Source organism: Monodelphis domestica, chromosome 8 (genome assembly GCF_027887165.1).
Source record: "Monodelphis domestica isolate mMonDom1 chromosome 8, mMonDom1.pri, whole genome shotgun sequence".
Classification (NCBI taxonomy): Eukaryota; Metazoa; Chordata; class Mammalia; order Didelphimorphia; family Didelphidae; genus Monodelphis; species Monodelphis domestica.
Window position 1 is genome coordinate 208,909,366 of NC_077234.1, and position 25,014 is coordinate 208,934,379.

A 25,014-nucleotide genomic window follows, 5' to 3' on the forward strand; every position below is an offset into this window, starting at 1 on the left:
CTTGAGAGAATGGGTAATGAATTTGGAGTTAACATTAAAGACAAAGGTGTCACTGAACTTGTGGCCATTATCCCTGCCCAACAATTTGCTATATCCTTTGCCCAAATCCTCAAGTAGTTTACACTATATTGCAAAGCCAAAGATGTTCCCCATAGGAAACAAGGAAAGCCAAACTATGAAGGAAGACAATTTCCCAGAAACCTATTATTCTTCCCAAATGAGCCTTGCCTTGTCCTCTTGCTCCCTATCCCTGTAAAAATGCTCAATTTTATTGCTGTTACTAGTCCTTTGTTTGCAAAGAGGATTAATGACATCAAGGGATGATATCTTGACTTGCATGTGATTTAAATAAGAGAGTTACACAAAGCAATCAGCCTCATTTCCCTTCCATAGTCATCAAAATCCAGTGGCAAGATAAAAATCAGGACCAATTGATAATGGCTCAGGATGCAGTGGATGAACTCAGCATCTTCAATATCTGAACAAGCTCTAAGTGCTCAAGGATGCCTGCTTCAGACACTTTCACTGAAGTTGAAAAAAAATTGTTCTCATCTGTCTATTACTTCAGGGGAAATATTCACATGCTTGGACATCTACCTACCTTACTAATGCTTTTGAGGCCCATTGGTTTCCCTCAACCTGAGTTAGACTATCTCCTGAGGTGGTTTTACTTGGGTGTGACCTCTATAGCTTCTTGGAGCCACAGGTGAATTATGGATAATAAACGTTGAGCTGAAAAGCCCTGAAAAAGGATTTGGTAAACCCTCACACTGAGGGTGTTAATCCTCCCTGAACATTCCATACTCCCCAATCAATTCTAGAGTCCCAGTGAAAGAACCTATACCCTCCTAGAAGTCTCAACTAGGTCCACTCTTATAAGATACCTTATGGTAGAAAAGAGGCTCCAACCTTCATTGGGGTTAGTTTAAGCAGTGACCTCTTTCTGTCCTACTGTTACAGCTCTTTAGGAGTTGGAAAAGAAATTAAAAGGAGAAAAAGAAGGGAAGGAAATATTAATGTTGCCTAGATCACTGTTTTGCATCAGTATAAAATATAATCTAGCCATCCTCAGTTTAAATTAAGAGAAAGAAGTTGAATAGAAAAATAGACTAGGTAAACTGTACAGTTTTCCAGTTCCTTTTGAGATACGCTTCTTTGCTATAGTTTCATTAAGAGTACAATGAATTTTGCAAATCAGATGCAATAAAGATATATACCAAACATATCACAAAGTCAAATGAATGTGTTTGATTATCTGCCATTTTTAATTATGCACATCAGTGCTCCTCTCCATTCATGTATGTACTTTATTTCACTATTTAACACAAAGAAGGAAATATATTTGTTTTATTCATCTATATTAGCAGGTAGATATCATGATAAATCTTCAGAGTATCTGAGATATCTTAGTCTCTATGAGAATAAACTAGTAAAAATTAATCCAAAGAAAATCAACCAATCTAATCTCCTAAAACTTAATTCAATTCAATTCAAAAAACATTTATTAAACTTTGAATATGTGCAAGACATGGTTTTAGGCACTAGGGAAGCACAGGCAAGGCAGAAACCCTCTTCTCACAGAGCTGGCAAAAGTTTTTACTTTCTGGGAATTTTTTGATTGTACCATAGTTTATTCAGTTCCTTATCATACAAGATCACTCTTGTAAATAAATCCATCCCAACCTACTATGGGGGCCTATAAATGGTATTCAGGGGCCTGTATAGACTCTGCTTCTGACTTTTTTAACTGTGCCAACATGATGCCTTAACTCTCTCTACCTGGAATTTCCTTAAGGACCTCGAGCCTTCTTAGGCTGGAATATCAATCCACCCCTGTGACCTTCTCACCTTTCAATGTTCTTCTGCCATGCCAGCCCCCAATGAGTTCTTCCTGGAGCCTCCATTTTGGGAAGAACCTAGGCTGGTCCATGTTTATTTCTGTCATGGCTTATACTTCTGACTTTCTGAACTTTGACCCTCTCCCCCTTCTTGACTTCCTTTTCCTTATTATCTTTTCTCATTAAAACGTACACTTGAAAATGGGACTGTTTTTGTTTTTGCCCATATTTGTAGCTCCAGTGCTTAGAACACCAGCTGGTACATTGTTGTTATTCAGTCATTTCAGTCATGTCTGACTCTTCATGATCTCATCTGAGACTTGGCAAAGATGTTGGGGTAGTTGGCTATTTCCTTCTCAGCTCATTTTACAGATGAAGAACTGAAGAAAACAGAGTCTAGTGACTTACACAGAGTTACATAGCTAGTAAGTGTCTGAGACCAGATTTGAATTTGAGAAGATGATTCTTCCTTACTTCAAGTCCAACGCTCTATTCACTGTGCCACTAGCTGCTCATACTTGGTACGTATGAAGTGCTTCATCAAAGTTTGTTGCCTACTTAAATGAGTAGAGATAGTCATCACCAAAAGAGCCAACCTATTGCCATTTAGACCTCTCCAAGTACCATGGTAGTTTTGCAGAGGTCATAGTGGTTGAAGGTTAGAGTTTTCCCAGACTCATAATTAATGGACAATTTTAGTAGACCTATGAGTTCATGAATTTGAGTATTCCAACAAATGATAAGAATCACAGCCTAATCAAATTGTATATTCAGTATGCTTGAACCCTCACTTTTATAAACTCCATAAAAATCCATGTTGTTTGGAGTCCTATAAATTTAAACATTTATACCTTTGAATATTATCAGGGTATGAGCACAAAACCTGAACAGCATTGGTAAAATGGGTAAATCAAGATCAATAATTATTATAGTTCATATTTAAATAGATTTTTACAGAATGCCTTCTATATGACCACCCTGTGAGGAAGACAGTGCCACATGATAGTTACAGTGAATAATATGGGTTCCTGGCTGACTGCTTCCAAATATGAAAAGAGAGTGAAGAAATGTTCCTTTGGGTTCCAAGAATATCAAGAGACCAGTTAAAGGCATGTTGGAAGAGCCAACAAGAAGTAACCCTTTCCCATATTTCAAGGGCAGAAGCCCTGAACTTCCAAAGTGGAACAGAAGTAGACTGACCCTGAAGAATCATGCCCATTCTAAGGACAGCCTCCACCTCTTGAAGCTACTTCAAACTTGTTCCTTCTGCAGAAAGTACAAACAAAAAGAAGAAGAGGGAGTTATTTATATATTTGTAAGTTTGAGAAGTAGTCTGGCATAGTGAATAGAATGTTAGCCTAATGGCAATAATACAGTTTTAAACCCTTCCCCTGAATATATTAATTGTGTGACTCTAGGTAAGTAACACAGATTGAAATAATTCAATAGTCCAGTCAGTATTCTGACTAGAAGATATGAAATAATTATAGACCTTCATCAGTAGAGTTTCCCTATCAGAAATGGGACTGAAACCCACTCCTTTCCCAAAATTGCAAACTCATGCTGACCTTCACAAGATAGTAAAGAATGTAAATTCTTTTTTTGGATACCTTGAAATTCCCTTTAAACCTTTAAACTTCTATGCTCCTTATTCCACACACCATGGTATCCCTTGCTCTACTACCCTCCTATTTCCAATGATCACAGAAACTGTGGCCAACTTATACTAAAGAGTCAACAGCTGACTAGGTTTAATGTAGTCACTCTCTTAGAGATGTGTATTTTAACAGGGGAAAAAAGGAATCTCTGTAAAATTGAAGACATCAACTGGTTCTTGAAGGCATTTTTGGAGTGGAGAACAGAATTTTCCACCTATAGTCAGGTACTAAACCAGGCCACAAAGATTATTCTAAAGAAATACTCAAAATTAAAATATTTCTTTACTGAAGAAAAGGTGTCAATTATAGATAATCTTTTGATAACAGGCATCCCATGTAGATGCACTTAATTCTTTTATTACCCTACCACCAAACTCCAAAATGCATTAAAAGCTTCATAAAAATAATCTCTTATTTTTTTTAACAATTGTTAAAATTTTTTTCATTTTAAGTGAACTAAACCAGAAGTAAAACTACTAATCCCAGAAAGGTATCACAGCAAGGTAGGAAACAGACAATAGCAGCTATGAGGAAGTGTTCATTATAAATCCTTTTTGCTGTGAACTTACAATAATTGAAATGTCTGTTTATATTGGTTGCTTTGTGAGTCATTTGTTGTATCGCCTCAGTAGGGCTCATTAAGAACCTTTTTTTCAAAGCCCTAAGGCCATTGAGAGGCAGAAGAAAAGGCAATTTACAATTTCCAACAATTCTTATCTGCCCTAAAGACTCTACCATTTTAATGACCTAAAAAATTCTATTCAGTAATATTTTTCCTTCCACATTGAGTTATGAGTAATTTACAATCTGCTGGGATTGTTTTTTCAATGAATGATACTATGTACAAATAACTATGGGTAACAAATTATTCATAAGAAACTTAATGCTATCTATTTTTATTAGAGTTTATTTTGTCAATGACAGAAAAAGAAATATATATGTATATGTATGTGTGTGTGTGAATTCAACAATGGCAAAGTTGAAAGGTGGAAAATTAAAAAGAAAAATCCTTTCTAGATTTCCCAAAGCAAGGAAAATGAACAGTCTGGGTCAGTTGTAATGGGGACAAGATAAGGCTATTTATGGTGACAATAAAATAAAATTCAATTTTTAGAAGAATACAAATAACCTACTGCCTGCTGGATATTTCCACCTGGATGTTCCATAGGTATCTCAAATTTAATATGTCCAAAATGGAATTCATCTTTTTTTCTCCCAGAGCAAACCCTTTTCTATATTTCCATTGCAAACATATACTCTTTCTATTTAAAAAAGGGTAGCAGAGAATGGGATAAATATCATGGTGGGGATGCGGGGCAAAGAAAAAGGAATTCAGAGGTGTTCAAGGAAGGAATTCACATATTTCACAATTTGATGTAGGTCAGTAAAGCCTGCAGTCCAGGTCACCTCCATCTTTCTGATCTTCCAGGTGCATAAGGGTTATACTTAATTTTTCTTATCCCAGATATCCAATCAGTTGCCAATTTCTGTCTATTCTGCTTCAACAACACAAATCTTATCTCCTAAGGAGAGTTCTTGAAGAGTTCTCTCCACTAGGTGCCAGTAACCTATTTCAGACTCACATCATCCCCCACCTGGACAATTTCAGCAAGTCTTCTAATTGATCTCACTTTACTAAAGTCTGTTCTCTGCAAACCGTCTTCTTCTACACAGCTTCCATAGTGATATTCCCAAGCCATAAATATGTGCATGTCACTGTCCTACATAAAAATCTCCAGTGGTCCCCTATTGCTTCTAGATTCCAATATAAAACCAGATTTAAGGTGTTTTAAGCTTTTCACAAATTGATTCCAGCTCATATTTAAGTCTTTTATATAATCACCCTTCTTCACACAGTAAATTCCAACCAAATTGGTTTACTTTTTGTTCCCTGAATCAGTACTCTTCCTCCCATTTCCAGACCATTTTCAGTCCATTTCTCAGGCCTAGAATGTTCTCTCTCATCTCCTCTCTTGGAAACCAGAGCTCCTTTTGATTGTCTAACCAACTCCTATCTTTTCATAATCATCCTACACATAGCACAGTTCAACTGTATTGATATATATGTATGGAAGTATATTTGTATCTATGTAATATTATGCATATATGATCTATATAATATTACATAAATACATGTATATACACAACTAGAGGGGTATTATTAAAGCCCATATATATCCATACATATGCATATATTATATGTAAAAATTAATACAATCCATATAAATTTGTAAACATATATATGGAAAATACTACATATATTTACATATATATGAAATTTTAGACAGAATGAGAAAGAAAGAGGGAGGGAAGGTGGAAAAAGAGAGAGACAGACAGAGTCAGAGATAGAGGAGGGAATAAGGGGGGAAAGAGAGAGAGAGAGACAGAGACAGAGACAGAGACAGAGACAGAGACAGAGACAGAGACAGAGACAGAGACAGAGAGAGAAAGTATTTATATTTATTTGTGTGGTTTCCTCCAAGTAGAAGTAATGTCCTTGAGGGCAGGAACTATTTTGTTTTTATCTTCATATTCATAGTGCTTTGCACATAATGGGTTCCAATGAAATGTTTGCTGAACTGAATTGAGGTATTGGACTTGGTCATCAACAACTTCACCATGTTTAACATCTTTAATAAAGCAACATTCTTTTATTCAATCAAGCTTTCTTATAAAAATAGTATCATCAAATATTGGATCTGGCAGAGACTGCAAGGGTAATTTACTCCAGTTTTTTCATTATGTATATTGAGAAACTGAGGAAGAGACATAATTTATTCAAAGTCATTACTAACAAGCAGAATCATAACTCAAGCATCATTTTACAACTACAAATTCAAGAACCTTCTACAACAGTAGTGGTCCTTAAGGGTTCCTGAGAGACTTTCAAGGAAACCTATGAGGCCAAAACTATTTCAGTTTAATAATGTTAAGATATTTTAATTTCTAATATGGTAAATATAAATAGATATAATTGACAAATAAAACTCTTTGGCAGGGAGGGGAAGTACTCAATACGTTGAATTTAAAGGGATCCTAAGACTAAAAGATTTAAAAAAAATTTTTTTTAAAGTGTAGTGTAGCAAAAATTTTTCTTGGCACTATTTTTTTCTTGGCAAATGAAATATGGTACATACCTAAGCTATGTAGATATTTTGCCTATCCCTATGGGGATCTGTCAAAGAAAGTAAGTCACATCAACCAAATAATATCATGAAGGACTGCTTGATGTCAGGTGCAGGTCTGTTTGATCAGGGCTCATTCATTTGAAATTGTGATCCTTCAGCTTTTCAATGATGGGCCCACATTTATTTCAAAGAAGAAGGATTTGATTCACAATGAAGGTAACAATGTTTCACTAGCAAAAAGTCAAATCTATATAACTCTCTAGAAATTCATCGAAGTAGAACAAACCCCCTAAGTTAAATATAAACTACTAAAAATGAGAATGTTAAGTGAAAAAGTTTATAAATCATTACAGAGAACCTCCTGTACCTTCCTTGAATATGTCTAGAACTGATATGTTTCTTCTTTTCCTTCAAAATATCTCCTCCACTTGTCAATCCTGATTAGTGAGATGGCCAACCATGTTTTCAAAGAATAAATTATGACTCTTTGCTATCCTCCTTCTGACAGAGAGGTGACAGTTTCAGGATGGAGAATTAAATATATAGAGATAGAGATAGAGATAGAGATAGATAGATAGATAGATAGATAGATAGATAGATAGATAGATAGATAGATAGATAGATAGATAGATGTGACCTATATGGGAATTTGTTTTGCCCAACTATGTATAAATATTACAATTTATTTTTACATTTTCCTCCAGTGGGGAAGGTAGGGAGAGAAAATACTTTTGTTAAGTGGAGGAGATTTAATTTTTTAAAAATATCTTCCAAAATTTTTTTTCAAAACAAATTCACCTTGAAACTAGTTCTTCTTTGCTTCATTATCTCCTATCCCTTAGAAACAAAAATATGGAATGCTATACAAATCAGGAATTTATTTTGAAGCTTATGACATAAACTTATTATTTAATACTTCTTACTTAAGAGCAATAATTATCTTATTCTTATTTCATATTTCTTTATAGCAAAATGATCTTCACATAGCAGGTGTTCAATGAAGAATTATCAATTTATTTCTTAAAACTTTAGGGTTCTACAAAGGTAGTATTATATTATTATATCCAACTTCTTATCAATTAAAGTCATTCCTAAGAAAGGCAAAATTATGTACACTAAAAATTTCACTGGTAAGTTTAGGATTCCATGATCTTGGATTTAAAGTTAAAGATATTTTAGAGAACATCTAATCCAATAGCTTATTTTTATCCTCAAAAAAACTTATATCCAGAGAAATAAGGCTAATCATTCAGAGCCACAATTTAAACCAAAGTTGTATGAACCCAGTTCAACCACGTTTGGAAAATCCACAAATTTTTATTCTTTTGTTTATAATAATATAACAATAAATGATTTATAATAATATAATAATAAATGATTTATAATAATATAATAATAAATGTTTTCTTTGTGTTAATTTTACTGGGAAATGAAGTAACTATGTGACAGCTATCGGCAATGATGCCTTATGGGGGAAAAGGGAGGCAGCTAATGAATAAAGAAACTGGGAAAATTTTGTTTTTTTTATTTTAAACTACTCTATTTGAAAAATATTTTCTGAAAGCAAATACATTCCTCAAAGAGTCTGTGGTCTACTTAAATTCCCAAATATAAAAGGGTTTAGGTGGTAGAGGTTTATTTTTTTTGATACAGAAAATGGATTTTTAAAAAAACTGCTCATTTCTCCCCTTTGGACAATAGCAATAATTATAAAATAATAAGAGACCCATTCCACTGACACTTAAAAAAGAAATACCAATTAGCAATAAATGGCTGATATCATTCTTGGGGGCAAAACTCATATTTGATTAAGATTATTGCTTAATTATCCATCAACAGTGAATATTACTCATTTTTCACTTACAATTTAGTTGTATTTATTGATTTAGATCTAATAGTGCAGAGAAAATAAGTAACAAAAGATAAGTCAGTGTGTTGTCAGGAAAACAGTGGCATGATACATTAGTACTTTAAAGATTGGGTTTTTCTGTGATGCCATTGATTTGGCTTCAATTTCCACCTATGCAATCCTTCTCTGTCTTCATAGATGTTTTCATAGGTTTCTATGGCCAAAAATGCACTTCACCAAAAGATTAACCTTCTGAAAATGAGTTTCTTTGAATTTAACTAGACAGGTCCTTGGAAAATGATCTGTTGTCAAACTTTTCTAAAGTGGTAAGACTTTTTCTGAAGATTAATGGTACTAATATCAAAGTTACATTAAAATACATTTATTTACATTTGTGTATATGCTATCTGAATACCATAAAACTATCATTTGTCATAAAATTGATGATAATAAGGCATTGAAATAATAATAAGGCATTGAAAGGTAAAATGGTATAGTGGACAAACTTTGCAAGATCTGGTTTGGAGTTCTATTTTTGGTCTATTCTGGGAAAATAGTTTAACCTCATGGTTAACTGATTAACAGATGAACTTGACTAACTCATGATTAATAAATGGTACCCTGAGCAACTCTGGAAAACTATATACAGATGAGTTGCTGATCTTTACTGATGAACACTGACAGCTTTTTGTTGTTAAGTTTTATCAGACTCTTTTTAACTTCATTTAGGGTATTCTTGGCAAAGATGCTGAAGTAGTTTGCCATTTCCTTCTACATCTGATTTTACAAAAGAGAAAACTAAGGCAAAAAGAGGTAAAGTGATTTACTCAGGCACATACAGCTAGTAAATGTTACAGACCATATTTGAACTCAGTTCTTCCTTATGTCAGTCCTGGAACTCTCTCCCCTCTGCTACCTAGAAGCCTTGCACTGGAAGCTGGGTAGCATAATGGAAATTATTATACTGAATTCTAAATCAGAGGACGTGAATTTTAATCCCTGTTCTTCCACTTTCTGGTTGTATGATCTTGGGGAAGTTAGCTGGACTCTCTGGGTTTCAGTGCAAAATAAAGTGTTTAGATAACATAGACTCCAAGATAATATTCACCCTAAAATCTATAATTTTAAGATAGAATCATCACAATTTTAGACCAAAAAAGATTCACATATATAAAAATGTGTACTGCCAGTTAACTAATGACTGGTTTAGTTAAGCAATTCTATTCCACAGTGAAAAATCCCTTTTCCAGGATCATACATTGATTTATTATGGGACAACTACAATTGTTCTGTTTTATATATTTGCATACATATGCAGCATACATATATAGTAATATAATATAAAGGACAACTGTACTGCATTTATTATATATATATATATATGTATATATATATATATATGCCCCTTAAAGTCAGGGCCAGTGTATTAACTATTATCCCCATGTACCTGGTATGATACTTTAATAATAATTTCAATAATAGCTGGCATTTATATCACACTTTAAGGTTTAAAAATCCAGTTAGGTTATGGAGTACATAGTGTACTAGTGCTGGCGTTAGGAAGACCTGAGTTCAAATCTAGCCTCAGATAATTTCTTGACTGTGTGACCATGGGCAAGTCATTTAACTTTCATTGGCCTCTACCTTTCAGGATGATTGTGAGGATCAAATGATATAATATTCAGAAAATAGAGCATAATGCCTGGCATATAGTAGGTGCTACACAAATCTTCATTCCATTCCATTATTTACATATATCATTTCATTTACATATAGGAAATATTCAATAAACATGCTCCTGGTTGAATTAATATTGAATTTATTGGAACTTCATCAATAAACGTTGAGAAATCTCCCAATGTTATGAGGGAGTAGCAAACTTTTAAAAATTATATTATACTTTTTTAAAACAAGAATTTGTTTTCTCTCCCCTTCAGGGTAGGAGGCAGAAGGAGAAAACTAAAAACCTAGTAACAAATATGCATATTCCAGCAAACATATACCTTAAATATGTGCCTCATTCTGTATATGCAAACCATTATATATAAGTGGGCAGCATTTTTCAACATCAGATCTCTAAAATCATGGTTGGTCATTGCACTGATGAGAGGTCATTCAAAATTGGTTTTACATTGCTTTTTTCACTTCCTTCACTGCACTAGTTCAAATAGTTCTTCTCAGTATCCTCTGTCACAATACAGTAATATTCCAATATGTTACAGAAATGTATTGGAATATTGTTGAGCAAATGTTCTTAGCGGTAGCACTATTTCTTGGAAAGAAAAGGTGAAAGAATGTGACTAACTTGGATGTTTGTAGATTATGAGAAAATAAAAGTGCTCCCTCACCTCCCAGTTCCAAAAAGTAAGAGATACTGAACAATTCTGATAGAAAAGGAAGGGTGAGAAGTGGTACCAGGCACCAATCTTAGTTACCACCAAAATTGGCACCATAACCTTAGGCAAACCTCTTGCCCTCAATATTCTCAACTATAAAAACCTTTCCCTTTTTCCTTTCTCGTTATCCCTTTCTTTGTTAATAAACTCACTTATTTGTGGTTTTCCCCTTTGTATAAACCTTTACCCCTTCCTTAATTCCCCATAACAGGTTAAATGACTCACCTTGGGATCATTAAGCTAATACATGACTGAGTTGGAAATAATGAACCCATGCATCTGACTATTTGCTCCACAATATTTAACCCACTATAGTTAATATCCTAAGATTAATAAGGATAAGTCCAACAGGGAAACCAGAATCTCACACACAGAGTCCTTGGTGGGTCAGGAATTTTAGATGTAATCTGCATTGATAGAAGCTCTTAGACCAATGGAATCCTAGGTTCTTGAAGTATTTGATTCAATTTAAGAAGCATTTAATAAGTTTTCATTATGTGTGAGACATTGAGCCTCATTGAGCCTACAAGTAATGCCAAAATAGTCCCTGCTTCAAAGAACAATGGAGGCAAGGATAATCCAAAATGTATCCAGATAAATAAAGCACAATCAGAGGAAAGGAAGAACAGAAACAACTTGGAACATCATGAAAGGTTTTTTGTAAATGGTGTTACCTGAATTGAACTTCAAAGGAAAGTAAGGATTCTAAGGGGCAGCTAGGTGGTACAATGGATATGTTATGAGGAAGAGATAAGTTTAGTAGGAAAATGAAGGTTTGTTGAGGAAAGTTGCATGATATCTTCAGAGAAAGATTCTGGAATTCTGGAAGGAAAGGGAAAGCTGGAATTGGGGGTGGGTGGATATCTCTCTATGGATGTAACCTGGGGAGAGTGGCTGCCTGTCCTGAGGTTGCTGATCCTTTCCTGCTTTCCTATCCTTCTTGCTGTTTTGTTGTCTTTGTTGTTATCCTGTTGCTGTGTTTTCCTTGGGAGAAGAATTCTGTGATTCTGCACTGTCAGTAAGCTGAGGTCTGGGCCCATTTGGACCTAGGACCTACCCTGGGCCATGCCAAATTGGTTATGGGCCATCATCTCTAATAATAACCAAGAGAGGGGTTTAGTGCAGGTTATTTAAAACAGGGACTAGGTTTATAGAGAGGAGAGGGTGATAAGTATAGACTATTAAATCTCTGATGACCCTCTGTGGGGAGGCTCAGTTCTGGGTTTTGTAGCTAGTGAATTAGTGACAGGGATTTCCCTTAACTTTCAAACCTCTCTCTCTCTCTGTGGAAATAAATTATGCCTTCCATTTACTATATACAGCTCTGTGAATGAGTAAATCTGCATGCTGATCCCAGATCAGGCTCTGGCCAAGTCAGGGCTTCAAACTACAGTTGAAAACCCTGATACTGGCCCGAAGTAACACATTGTTATCCCATCTAATCTTACCACCCCAAACCCCCCATTAAAGATAGAAAGGCAAGCCTGGAACATCTTTCTGAGTTCAAATTTGATCCTAAATACTTCCTATATGTGTCACTCTGAGCAATTCGCATTTCCCTGTTTGCCTAAGCTTCCTCATCTATAACATGAGCTGGAGAAGGAAATGGCTTCAGTATTTTTGTCAAGAAAACCCCAAAAGGAGTAATGAAGTGTTGGACTTGACTGAAAAGTGGTTGAACAAGGATTTTAAGAAGTGAGAGATAAGAAGGGAGAAAAGTCTGGCTTTGGAAATACAGATAAAATGAAAACAAAGAGATGAGACAGAATGACAAATCCAGGTGATAGCAAGCACACCATTTAAAGTGGATTATAGGACACAAGAAAGAGAATTATATTAATCAAGTCTGGAAAGATAAATTAGAGCTGAACTACTGAAAGATCTAAATGCAAAACTGAGTAATTTATATCTTACGCTAGAGGGAATTAGTGACAATTTTTGAGAAGAGGAATGACGGTGTTTGACCAATGCCTATGGAAGATTATTTTAACAGTTTCTATGGAGAGTGAAATGGAAAAGGGAAACATTAGAAGCAGGGACCAATTAGGTCACCACAATGGCTCAGGTTGGGGAAATGAGTGCCTAAACTAGGTATAAGTCAAACAAAGGAAATAGATACAAGAGAGATTGTAATAGAATTAATTAGATTGGGAAACTAATTTTCTCTGAAGGATCTCAGGGAAAAACAGTACTTAGTGACTGAGTGAGGAAGCAATAAATATGTAAGTTCTTAGCAAACCCTGGGATAGAGGCTAAAGATATAGGTAAAAAAGGAAGAATCCTTGACCATAATGAATTTACATTTTATGAGAGATAACCTAAATAGATAGATGCAAAATAATCACAATGGTGATTCTAAGGTTGCAAACCAAGATGACTAGAAAGAGAGCAGTGCTACAAAAAAAAATGAAGTTTGGAGAATAGTAACGTTTAAATGGGGGAGGGGGTTCCATTTTGGACATTTTGGATTTGGGCTACCATTGCAACATCTAGATAAAACATTAAGCTCTTGACAACTATGAGCCAAAATTCAAGAGAAATATTAGTAGAGATGCATTTATGAGACACAGTTTATAATTTATATAATGTGGTTTTGCTTAGTTGTTTCAGTCACACCAAATTCTTTTTTTACCCCATTTTTGGATTTTCTTTGCAAAGAGTGGACAAAGGTCCTTCCCAAAAAAACTAAAGAAGTGAATTTGTCAGAAACAAAATCACCAGATATAATCCATTTCCTTCTCCAGTTCATTTTATAGATGAGCAAAGGAAATGGGGCTAAATGACTCCTAGGATTACTCAGGTAGTCAGTGTTTGAGGCCAGAGTTGAACTCATGAAGATGAGTCTTCCTGACTTCAAGATCAGTACTTTATCAATTGAGCCATCTAGCTGATTGGGATATGATCAAGAGGTGTGTAAATGTTTAATATATTATTTACTCTGAAAACACATGATAATCACTTAAGTTTAATCTGAAGTACTAACATTTTATCCATCTTTTATTTTAAGTCTAAGACAATCAACAGAATAACAAAACTATCTCTTATTTGTAACATTTGCCAATTTCTAATGCATAAATGCTCACAGTGAAATATTAACAATTATTCCATTTATAAGTGAGCCCCTTTGAGCTGGGTCCAACAGACACCTGCATATGGTGACTATTAATATAATCACTTTATGGTCTTCAGAAAATCCTAATAGTGTTTGTCATAGTTTACAACACTATAATCATTTAAGGGTCACCACTCTGTGAGACATCTGTTGCAAATATTATTCCTGTTCAACAAATGAGGACTTTGAAACCTGAGAAAAGGATTTTACGATGAAAGCCAGGACTTGAATTTCTGGGACATAGAGTATACTTTTTGAGTAGGAGGGAACTTGATAAGTTGTACATAACAGAATCATTATATATTGCAGATGAGAAAATTGAAGGACAAAAAGATTAAACAAATTGCCAGTGTCCGTGAATGTCAGTTAGTTATAAAGGCAGAATGTACTGTCTAATCCATTAAGTCCTTGGTTCAAATTCTAACGATGGTACTCAGTCAGTAGTATGACCCTTATTGAGTCAATTAACATCTTCATTTTGGGGTTTCCTCATTTGTAAAAATAGGGATCTGGGTAGGATTATCACTAAAGTCTTCTGTAGATTTACATCTATAATACAGCAAGAAAGCAGAACCAGGACTCCTAATACTTTCCATGATAACACAAAGAACATTTGATGAAGATAACATCATCAAATATAATACCTATTGTACTCTTGAGTATTGGGAACTTTCAATTATCATGTTTTCTTTCATTTAAAAAATGTTTTAGGGGACAGCTGGGTAGCTCAGTGGATTGAGAGCCAGGCCTAGAGATGGGGAGGTCCTGGGTTCAAATCTGACCTCAGACACTTCCCAGCTGTATGACCCTGGGCAAGTCACTTGACCCCCATTGCCTAGCCCTTACCATTCTTCTGCCTTGGAGCCAATATACAGTATTGACTCCAAAACGGAAGGTAAGGGTTTTTTTTAAAAAAATGTTAATAGTTCCAAATTCTACAACTCCCTCTTAACCCTTTCCCATTGAGAAGGCAAACAATGAAATATCAAGTATACTTGTGAGGTCATGAAGAATATATTTCCAAATTAGTCATGTTGCCAAAAAAAAAAAAGCAATAGAGAGAAAGTAAAAAAAAAGTAAGCTTCAGTCTATACTTAGAGTTAATCATATCTCTCTCTCTCTGGAGATTGATGCACTTTTTCATCCTGAATCCTTTGGAATTATTTTGCATCATTGTTTTGTTCAAAATAAGGCAGATAAGTGGCACAGTAGATAGAGTGCTGGGCCTGGAGTCAGGAAGATTTATCTTCCTGAGATTCAATCTAGCCTCTGTTTGCCTCAATTTCTCTATCTGAAAAATGAGCTAAAGAAGTAAATGGCAAATCACTATAGTATCTTTACCAAGAAAACCCCCAATTAAATCATGAAGAATAAAACATAACTGAAACAAGTAAAAAATAATATTGTGTGCCAATGATCCACTACTTTATTTCTTAGAAAGTACCAGATTGATTTTATGATTACAATTTTTAATATAATTTGGAATCTTGTATTACCAGGTCACCATCCTTCACTTTTTTTCAAACTCTTTGATATTCCTGAACTTTTCTTCCTTCAGATACAAATAAAAAGAATGAAAGAATTTCTACTCTCAAAGAGCTTACATTTGAATGGGGAAGATAGATAGATAGATAGATAGATAGATAGATAGATAGATAGATAGATAGATAGATAGATATGTATATATATATGTATACATATAAACATATACCAAATAAAGAGAACTCCAAAATGTCATGAAGTCATTCACTGTAATCTTTTTTCCTTGCTTATTTTGGAAGTCTTGCTTACTTGGAAGACATCAGCTATAATGAAAACACATTCATATATTATATCACTTGTTTTGCCTCCCTCATAGAGTTTTTGAAGAGAATAAACATCACAATATCAAATTTAGACCCTGGAATGCACATCCTATTGCAGTAATATTCATACATCTATTCCTTATGACTGCCCAGGCTGCTTTCAACTTATTCTCATTGTTGTGCACCAAAGTAAACGTTTTAAGGCTCCCTGTTTCTGTATGACTTCCTTTATTTTATAGCCAATAATATATATATACTTTATACTCAGCCATTTCAGTTCATCTTTTGAAAAACATCAACACAACTAGCTATAATACTCATCAAATTAATAATTCCACCTCCCCATCAGAAAGTGCCATAAGTCACATTGATTCATTGATTTTTCCCTCTTACCCCAAGTCTTTTGCCCATTGCTACTTCTAGGGTTCTTTCCATTCACAGTTTTTTAAAGCCTGGTCAAGAAGACAACCTCAAAAGGAAGACATTGTTTCCTTCTCTCCCAAATAGATAAAATACATTTTGAAGGCAGGACTATATCTTCCATCCCTTTGTGTCCTTCATAGTGCTTAGAATAATGTCTTGTGCATAATAGAATAGGGACTAGTGTGGGGAATTCCTCAGTAAGGAAATTCTGCCAATACAGATCTTCAACTGTTCTGCAACTTAGATTCTTAGAGAGTTGTCCAGATCAACAAGAGATTAAGTGACCTGATAAGGGTCATAAAACCAGAATGTGTCAAATATCATGGGATTTGAATCTAGGTCTCTTTGGTTTCAAGACTCACTAATTGTCCATTATACCCTACCGTTTCTCTCTAAATAGTCAATAAATATTTGTTCATTTCTCTGAATGGACTGTTCTATGAAAATGGCATGGCCACATTGAAAATGCACAAATATTATTCTTTCATTTGGAAGATATTATTTCCTATAAAAAGCATTATTTTTATAGTGTTTAGAAATAATTATAGTGAGACTAAAATTGGGGTAGCAAGAGAGAATATATTATAGATAGCTCAGAGATACCCTGTCCCTACAGTCCCAAAAGAGTTGTCAACTTCAGGGGTAATGCCTCCATGTTACAGTTACTTAAGACCTAATATAACTTCTTAGAAAGAATAGCTCAATCCTATAGATAGCACCTAGCAGAAAGCAGAGGGGGGAGGGGGGCATAGCAATAGTAAACACTCAGTAAATGTTATTGACTTGCTGCACAATTCAGCAGTGGGAAGCAGAGCTATAACAATGAGTAATGGAAAGAGCAAACTCTGGCCTGGAAGCTTATAGGAATGTCATCCAAAGTAAAATAGGGATTATGAAGATCTCTTCTACAGTGAGTGTAAGGGAGTTCTCCTAGAAATGGATAAAGAGATCTCTTGATTTTTTTTTAATTAAGTAAATAGAAACCAGGGGCAGCTAGGTAGTACAATGAATAGAGCACCAAGTCTGGAGTCAGGATGGCCTGGGTTCAAATCTGTTCTCAGACACTTAATAATACCAATGTGATCCCAAGCAAGTCATTTAACCCTATTCACCTCAGTTCTTCATCTACAAAATGAGAAAGAGAAGGAAATGACAAACCATTCCAGTATCTTTACCAAGAAAATCCCAAATAGGGTTACAAAGAGTCAGCCACTACAAATAAATGACCAAACCACAAAAACAAAACAGTAATCAGTGCTATTTTTGATGTCTTGTGAGTCTGAGGGCTTTAAAAGGGAAGCTAACCTTAAAGAAAAACAAGATACGAAAATTTATAGATTATACCTAAGTAGGAGTAAAATGAGCTAGAGAAGTTTAGAGACATTGGTCATTGTTAGGCTCCTTTCTGGATTCATCAGTGATTCATTGCACAGAGAAACAGATATCTGTAAGGTTTTCTGCCTCTATGCTTCCTCATAAGAGGAAGATTCATTGAATTCACAAGAGAATAATAGTAAGGAATTTTTCTAGCAAATTCTGAAATAAAATAAACATAATTCCTTGATGTTTCTATTTTCTGACCTAATGATTTGTTACCAGAATAATAATAATTCATGATGAAAATATTCTATAGGCTCAAGGCGTATATATCATTAACTAAGTCATTAATACTTTCCAGGGCCTCATTCAGAAACCCCTAATACTGTCTTCTGTGGTAATATTGTTCCCTATTCCACCAATGTTGAAACGAAAGCTACTTTTTTTGAAATCATTCATTAGATCCTTGGAAAGCAGTGACCATGCTGGGCAAGTTTTATGGAATTTAATTTCAGCCACTACTAGAATCACCATTTATGCTTATGATGAAGCCTCCTCTCTTATGTTCCTATGACTATTGTAAATATTTAAAATATAATGGATAAAATTTCATTACCTCTAACTTCAGGTAAATGGAAATTAATTATCTGTTAGTGTTCTTAATCCTTCCTCTGCTATCAGGCACAAGAGGTAATTATGGGAAAAGAGTATGGTGCTTCAGAGATGCTACTAAAAATACTAAAAATGGTTAATCTAATCTGAAGACAAGTTTTAGCAACTGTGACTTCATCCTAGCATCGGGCCAAATCAGAACCTATTCCCCAGGTCTCTTATAATGCATATCAATATAGACCTAAGGATGGATCTTCTTCTAAGTTACCTAATCTTCCCAGAGCATAAAAGTATAATAATAAAGTTCCCCAGAACCAGACGTGAATAAACCTTCTCCAAGGGAAACATAGAAATGGACATTATCAACATCAAAGTGCAAAGTGGCAGAGTAGATGAGCTATAAAAGCAAGAAGGCAGTGTGGCTCTTTTCAATAAACCCTGATAGAGTTGTCTCACTCCCACTTTGAAGTGTCTTCTATGTAAATAGCTTATAAAAGTAAGCAGATTGAACATACTCTCTGAACTGTTGTTCCTTTGTACTATATAGAGATGATCATGTTTAGAGGAGAGAGAGAAAATTAGGCAGACTTCATTGTGGGAGGGTAGTACATCTTCAATATTGTGCCCATTTGCCTATCTCTGCATTGGTAGGTTATTGTGAATTAAACATCCTGTAATCTAATTTTGAGATGTTCACAGGGTCTTTTGAATCCATTAATTGCTTTCCTGTAATAGTGCAACATTGTCATCTCTCTCTCTCTCTCTCTCTCTCTCTCTCTCTCTCTCTCTCTCTCTCTCTCTCTCTCTCTTTGGTCAGGGAAAGGAAGGTAAGAAAGAAATAAGCATTTATTAAGTGCTTTTCATATGCCAGGCATTACAAAAGTTTTTCTATGTGAGCCTCACTGCCCCCTGTTGTTAGGAAGTTTGGTTGATTTTCTCATGCATTTGCATCTGCATATCTTTAAATACTGTGCATTCTTTAGAAGAATATTGCACATTGAGCTGCTTGAGGTTTTTGTGCATAGGTCTGGGAGGGAAGATTCTGTCACAAAGTTGGTGACAATTGTTGAGCCCTTTACAAAAATCTTTGGTGTACCTTTATTATAGTCAAGTCAATAAGCATTAATTAAGCACCTGCTATATGTTCAAATCAGTAACTAATTCTGTCTTGGGACCTTGAGCAGCTAGATGCTATTGTGGATAGAACAATGGGCTTGGAATCAGGAAGAAAGTTCAAATTTGACTTGAGACACTAGCTGTGTGACCCTGAGTTAGTCATTTAAACCCTCTCTGCCTCCACACCTATAAAATAAGAATCATAATAGCACTTACTTCCTAACAACAGGGCTTGTTGTGAGGATCACATAGAAAAACTTTTGTAATGCCTGGCATATGAAAAGCACTTAATAAATGCTTATTTCTTTTTTACCTTCTTTTCCCTGACCAAAAAAAGAGATGACAATATCCCACTTTTACAGGAAAGCAATTAATGGATTCAAAGGACCCTGTGAACATCTCAAAATTGGATTACAGTATGTTTAATTCCCAATAACCTACCAATGCAAAGATAGGCAAATGGACACAATATTGAAGCCAGAGTTTGCTTACCATTAGTTCTTTATACTGCTTATACTGGAAGAGAGTTTAACTGATATCAACCCATTCTGACTGAGTGCCAAAAGCTAGCTCCTTTTCCCTCTATGTTTGTGCATCCCAATTGATACCACATTAAAAAAGGATAGCTAAGCCATTGGCTTATGTGTAAATTGGCATCTGTAGTATATCGGTTGTACATAAGCTTTCAGAAGGCAGAGACAAGTTGTTTTTGGTTTTGGTTTTGCCTTTGTAGTCTCATACCCTAGAATAGTGTATATACCAGATACTTAATAACTGTTGAATTAAATTGTCCTTCTGTCTTTCACCATTGCTACTAGAGGTGATTATCTATGAAAAAGTGCTGGTGAGTTTTCTTCACTTTGGAATTGTGTAGCTACAGCTGTTTGGTGCTCCTGAGTGATAACCTCTGCATTGTTTGATGTTTTCAGGAAAACCATATGTGCCAAATGGTGCAACATGCTGCCCAGGGTTTAAAGTCAAGGCACAGAGTACATCACAGGAATTGGGGGACAATGACTCCATCAACAAGTCAGTGACAGCTCTGTTCTTAGCAACACCCTGCTCCCTAGGTCCAATTACCCAGTATGTTTGTCAGCTCCCTCTGCTATATAATATTTGGGGGTACAGGGGTAAAGGCAAAGGCTATAAACTTTGTTAAATAACCACCTGCCTATCTCAAAGAGGCATGCATTTGCTCCCAATCTGCACTGTCAAGATGTAGAGTCGAAAGAAAACTGCTTGGCAATTCTCCAAATGTAGTACTTTGTAACGGAAAAAACTACTTAGAACACATCACCAGGACACTGCTTATAGGACAAGGCTATATGCTGAGACAAAGCTGGGATTCAAAGGCTTCTCACAACATGACTGTGACAAGAATACTCTGACCCAGTTGGATCATCTAATTATGTAAGATGTTAATAAAATATGATAGCACAAGAAAAGAATATTAGTGGGCAAGAGTTACAAAGAAAGATGTAGAGCCATATAAAGAAAATGACTTAAAAGCATTAGAAGGCATAGACTCTGGTCTACAAATAAATTGAAGATCTAAGCACAACTGTGAAGAAAATATATTTATGCTCAAAGAAATGTTATTACTGAGATGATCATTCTTATATTAGTATATGGTAGGTACCAGATATCAATAGGAAACAAATGTAGCAATGGTGTTGAGGACAGAATGTCTTGTTAGCATCTGTATCCATCAGTTGTTTGATGTATGGCTACCAAACATTGCTTCTTCTGACTAACAGGGTGGATATTTAGAGGTAGACACTGGTCCAGTATCATTAGTGTAACCCCTTAATTTTAGAGGCAAGAAAAAAAAAAGTTCAAATAGATTGAATGTTTTGCCCAAGAATACATAAGGATGAGGTGGCCCAGCTGGAATTTTACTTTAGTTTTTCTGAATCCAATACAGTGTTGTTTGTTTTGCATCATGTTGATACCAATGCCAATTATATTTCCAAAGGAAAGTAGCATAACTGAAGGATGAAAAAGAAAAAGAAAAAAGAAAGTTCCCCCAACTTTAAATGTCAAAGAAGGAGAAGGAGAAGGAGGAGAAGGAGAAGGAGAAGGAGAAGGAGAAGGAGAAGGAGAAGGAGAAGGAGAAGGAGAAGGAGAAGGAGAAGGAGAAGGAGAAGGAGAAGGAGAAGGAGGAGAAGGAGGAGGAGGAAAGGGAAGGTGTATTGATACTGAATTAAGAAATCTTTTTCAAGATACCAACACTTGAAAGAGTATTTCTCCTATACCATCCTCAGAATTTAGCGTGTGTTACTTACTTTCTTTAATTTTTTTATCTGCTTACCTTCTGTCTTAGAATCATTTCTAAAACAAAGAAGCAGCAAGGGCTAGGCAATCAGGTTTAAGTGATTAGCTTAAGGTCACACAGCTAGGAAGTGTCTGAAGCCAGAATTGAACCCAGGTGCTACTGACTCCAGGCCTGGTACTCTATGCACTGTGCTACCTTGGCTGCTCTGTCTTATTTCCTTTCTATTGCTATGTTCATCCACAAATGAAATACAAAACTGAAGTCTTTTTCACAATAACTCAGGCTTAAATACAAAGTGAATCTGAATGACCTAGTTGATAAGGAGCAATGTGGCTTATCTAGAGCAAATTACCAGCATTATCAAAATTCTTCACTTTGCATTGTATGTATAAAATTAGGGGGGTAAACCTTCAAATGAAAGAATAGGAAAAGTCTATAAGTAAAGAAAGTAAGAGAATCAAGGAACTGATTCAATTAATTCAGTTCTTTTTTTTCCCCTTGCTTTTATTTGTGTTGACAGATCTTAGCACAGTGCCTGGCATATAGTAAATACTTAATAAATGTTCTATCTATCTGTCTATCTATTTATCCATCTATGCACTTATGTGTCTTTCTACCTTTCTTCCTTCTTTTCTATCCTTCTTCTTATCCCTAGCAATTTCCTCCAATGCCCTGCTTCACAATGCCTCAATTAACCAATAAACATATTTAGTAAAAGCTAAGTGGTGCATAGAATCTCTATTCTATGCACATTCTATGCCAGACCTGGAGTCAGGAAGAATTGTATTAAAATCCAGTTTCAAACACTCACTAGCTGTGCATCTCTTGGCAAATTACTTAATCCTGTTGACTTCAGTTTCCTCATATATAAAATGAACTGAAGAAGCAAACGGCAAACCACTCCAGCATCTTTGCCAAGAAAACTCCAAAACAGTCATGAAGAGATACATATGACTAAAAACATCAAACTACCAAAACAACAATTACTATTTGTCAAGCACTGTGAAACAAAGCCACCTTAATAATCAGGATAAATGGGTTTGAAGGAATCTATACAAGGGACTTCACTTGCTCATTATTCCATTATATAAATGCAAAATATAACTTTAGCTGTTAAAGAAGCTTGTCTTGAACACAAAAAAATAAGACGTAAGAAAGGAGTTTAAGTGCTTATCAATTCTTACCAATTGTTTTATTAACAAGAAAAATATAACTATTATGATATATTTATTACTATAATAAAATATTAATGTCTCATTTATGTCAGCTACCTTTATAATTATATAGGTATAAAAATTGGAAAAAAAGTTGAGTTAGTAAAACTAACCAACACATCAACCAAGTCATTATTATTGCATATGCAATATCACACACTTATAGTCCCCCATCTTGCAAAGACTGAGATTTACAGAATTTTAACATTTACATTATTTTCAACTAAGTTCTACCTTCCAATTTCTCCTGAGTTTCCTTCAGTTGGCAAGCTCTTCTTTCAGATGAAATTAGATCATTATTTTTTCCATCTTAAAACAGATTGATATCTTTAATTTTTATTACATACATTTATCCTTGTATTCCTTACCTTTTCACCTCCCAGAGAATCATCCTGCATAAAAAAAATTTTTTAAAGAAAACAAAAAATAGAATATATATTAAGCACCTATGTGCCAAGCATTGTGCTAAGTGCTTTACAAATATCTCATTTGATCTTCACAACAACCTTATCAGTTAAGTACAATCATTTCCCTATTTTATGATAGATAAAATTGAATTTAGACACAGGTTAAGTGATTTATTCAGGGTCTCAGCTGAGGTTAGAAAGTATCTGAATTCAGATTTTCTTGCCTCCATGTCCAGCCCTCAATCCATTGTGCCACCCAGCAAAACCAATAGACAAACAGAAAAAAATCTAACATTATATGCCATTTTCTACAATTGTATACCCCAAACCTCTGCAAAGGAGATGGGGAAAGAGGAAAATATTTCCTTATATTTCTTCTTTAGGGCAATGTTTGCTCATTATAATTTTACAGCTTTTTATTTCCTGTTTTAGAGTAGTTTTAAATGAAATTTAAGCTAAGCATCTGTGGGAAAAGTGAAAATTTATCAGAAAATTGGAGTAGTGAATCTTTTTTTTTCCTTTTTTTAATTCTGCTTACATTCTTAGTGAAGTTTTGGGTTGCTATGGATATTTTTAGCTTTTTGCTTGCACTCAGAGGAAGAGTATGCTTTCAGAAACTGTCAAAATAAGTAAAATAAACATCATAAAACATATGTAAACTTCAATATTTAAAGAATATATGAATTTGTCAGTGAGGGGATTCTTGTTACCAATAGAGAGCAGAAGCCAGTGGAATTAAGTAAATACTCTATAGGAGCAGCTGTGGCTGAAAAATATTATACACTGCAGATAATATGATGATGAATATCTTATTTGCCAGGTATGAATTTTGAACAACCATTTTTAAAGTACAAACCAAAACATTCTAAGTTCTTCAGTCATTTTCCTAATGGAGTCCTTTTGCATACGTATATCAAGCATGCCTAGATGCTATGCAAAAGCATAGAAACACTGATATTAGGTATTCATTTTATGACACATATTTACCTGATGTCAAACTTGACACCATAGCAGATAATAGAATTGCAAGCTTCAGGAACCAAAGTCATGCCAACATCACCAATTTGCGTTCAGTTATCAGTTATCAATGTCTGTTGAAATCTCTTTTTGATTAGAAATCCATGCATAAGCAAGTGTTTTGGATATGGTCAGTCTTGATGAGCAATCAATTGATCAATCAATCAATAGGCATGTATTAAGCATCTGCCTAGGGATATAAATAAAAGCTAAATAGATGAATGAATGAGTGAATGGATGAATGAGTAAATGGATGAATGAATGAATGAAATATGTATGTAATTCTCCTATTTTTCCAGGACCATTATTGTGCACAAAATGTCATTGTAAACTCAGTCCATATTCTATAATATGGAATGTAAAAGATAAGGGAACATTAAAATTACAGTAGAGCTGTACCTCCATTATGCTTACCTCCATTAGGACAAAAAGTGCTGCAAAGAACAGAAGTGTGGCCCATTCCACTCTATGTAGTATTATCTCAAAGTCATGGATGTCAGCTAATACTAGTAACCAGATAGCCCCAAGAATTGCAATCCATCCTGAAAAATAAGTAAGTATTTCATTTTTATATTCCAATGATTCACAAACCACAAAAAATACTTAATTTTTATTTGGGGTAATTTTTAATAGGAGGATAACTTGGCAACTAAAGTAAAAATCACTGTCAGATATTATCCAATTAAATTATTCAGGCTCTATGAAGTAATTTTTGTCTCAATTATTAGACAAAAGGTACAAAAATCATTCAGTTTAGGATTACTTTTTATTTTTTCTCTTTTAAAAATAGTACAAAGATGAATCCAAGATGGCGGCATAGAGGCAGTGAAAGTTCAGACCTCTGAAA

The 25,014-nt window shown here is 34.7% G+C and overlaps 1 protein-coding gene across 1 annotated transcript in view; it reads right to left on the bottom strand.

The window, feature by feature from the left end:
* Window positions 1-25,014, bottom strand: part of OCA2 (OCA2 melanosomal transmembrane protein) — a 575,033-nt gene that overhangs the window by 258,134 nt on the left and 291,885 nt on the right. The window contains exon 18 of the mRNA XM_056808519.1: window positions 24,582-24,709. Coding sequence (XP_056664497.1) covers window positions 24,582-24,709 — 128 coding nt within the window. The remainder of the gene's footprint in view (window positions 1-24,581; window positions 24,710-25,014) is intronic.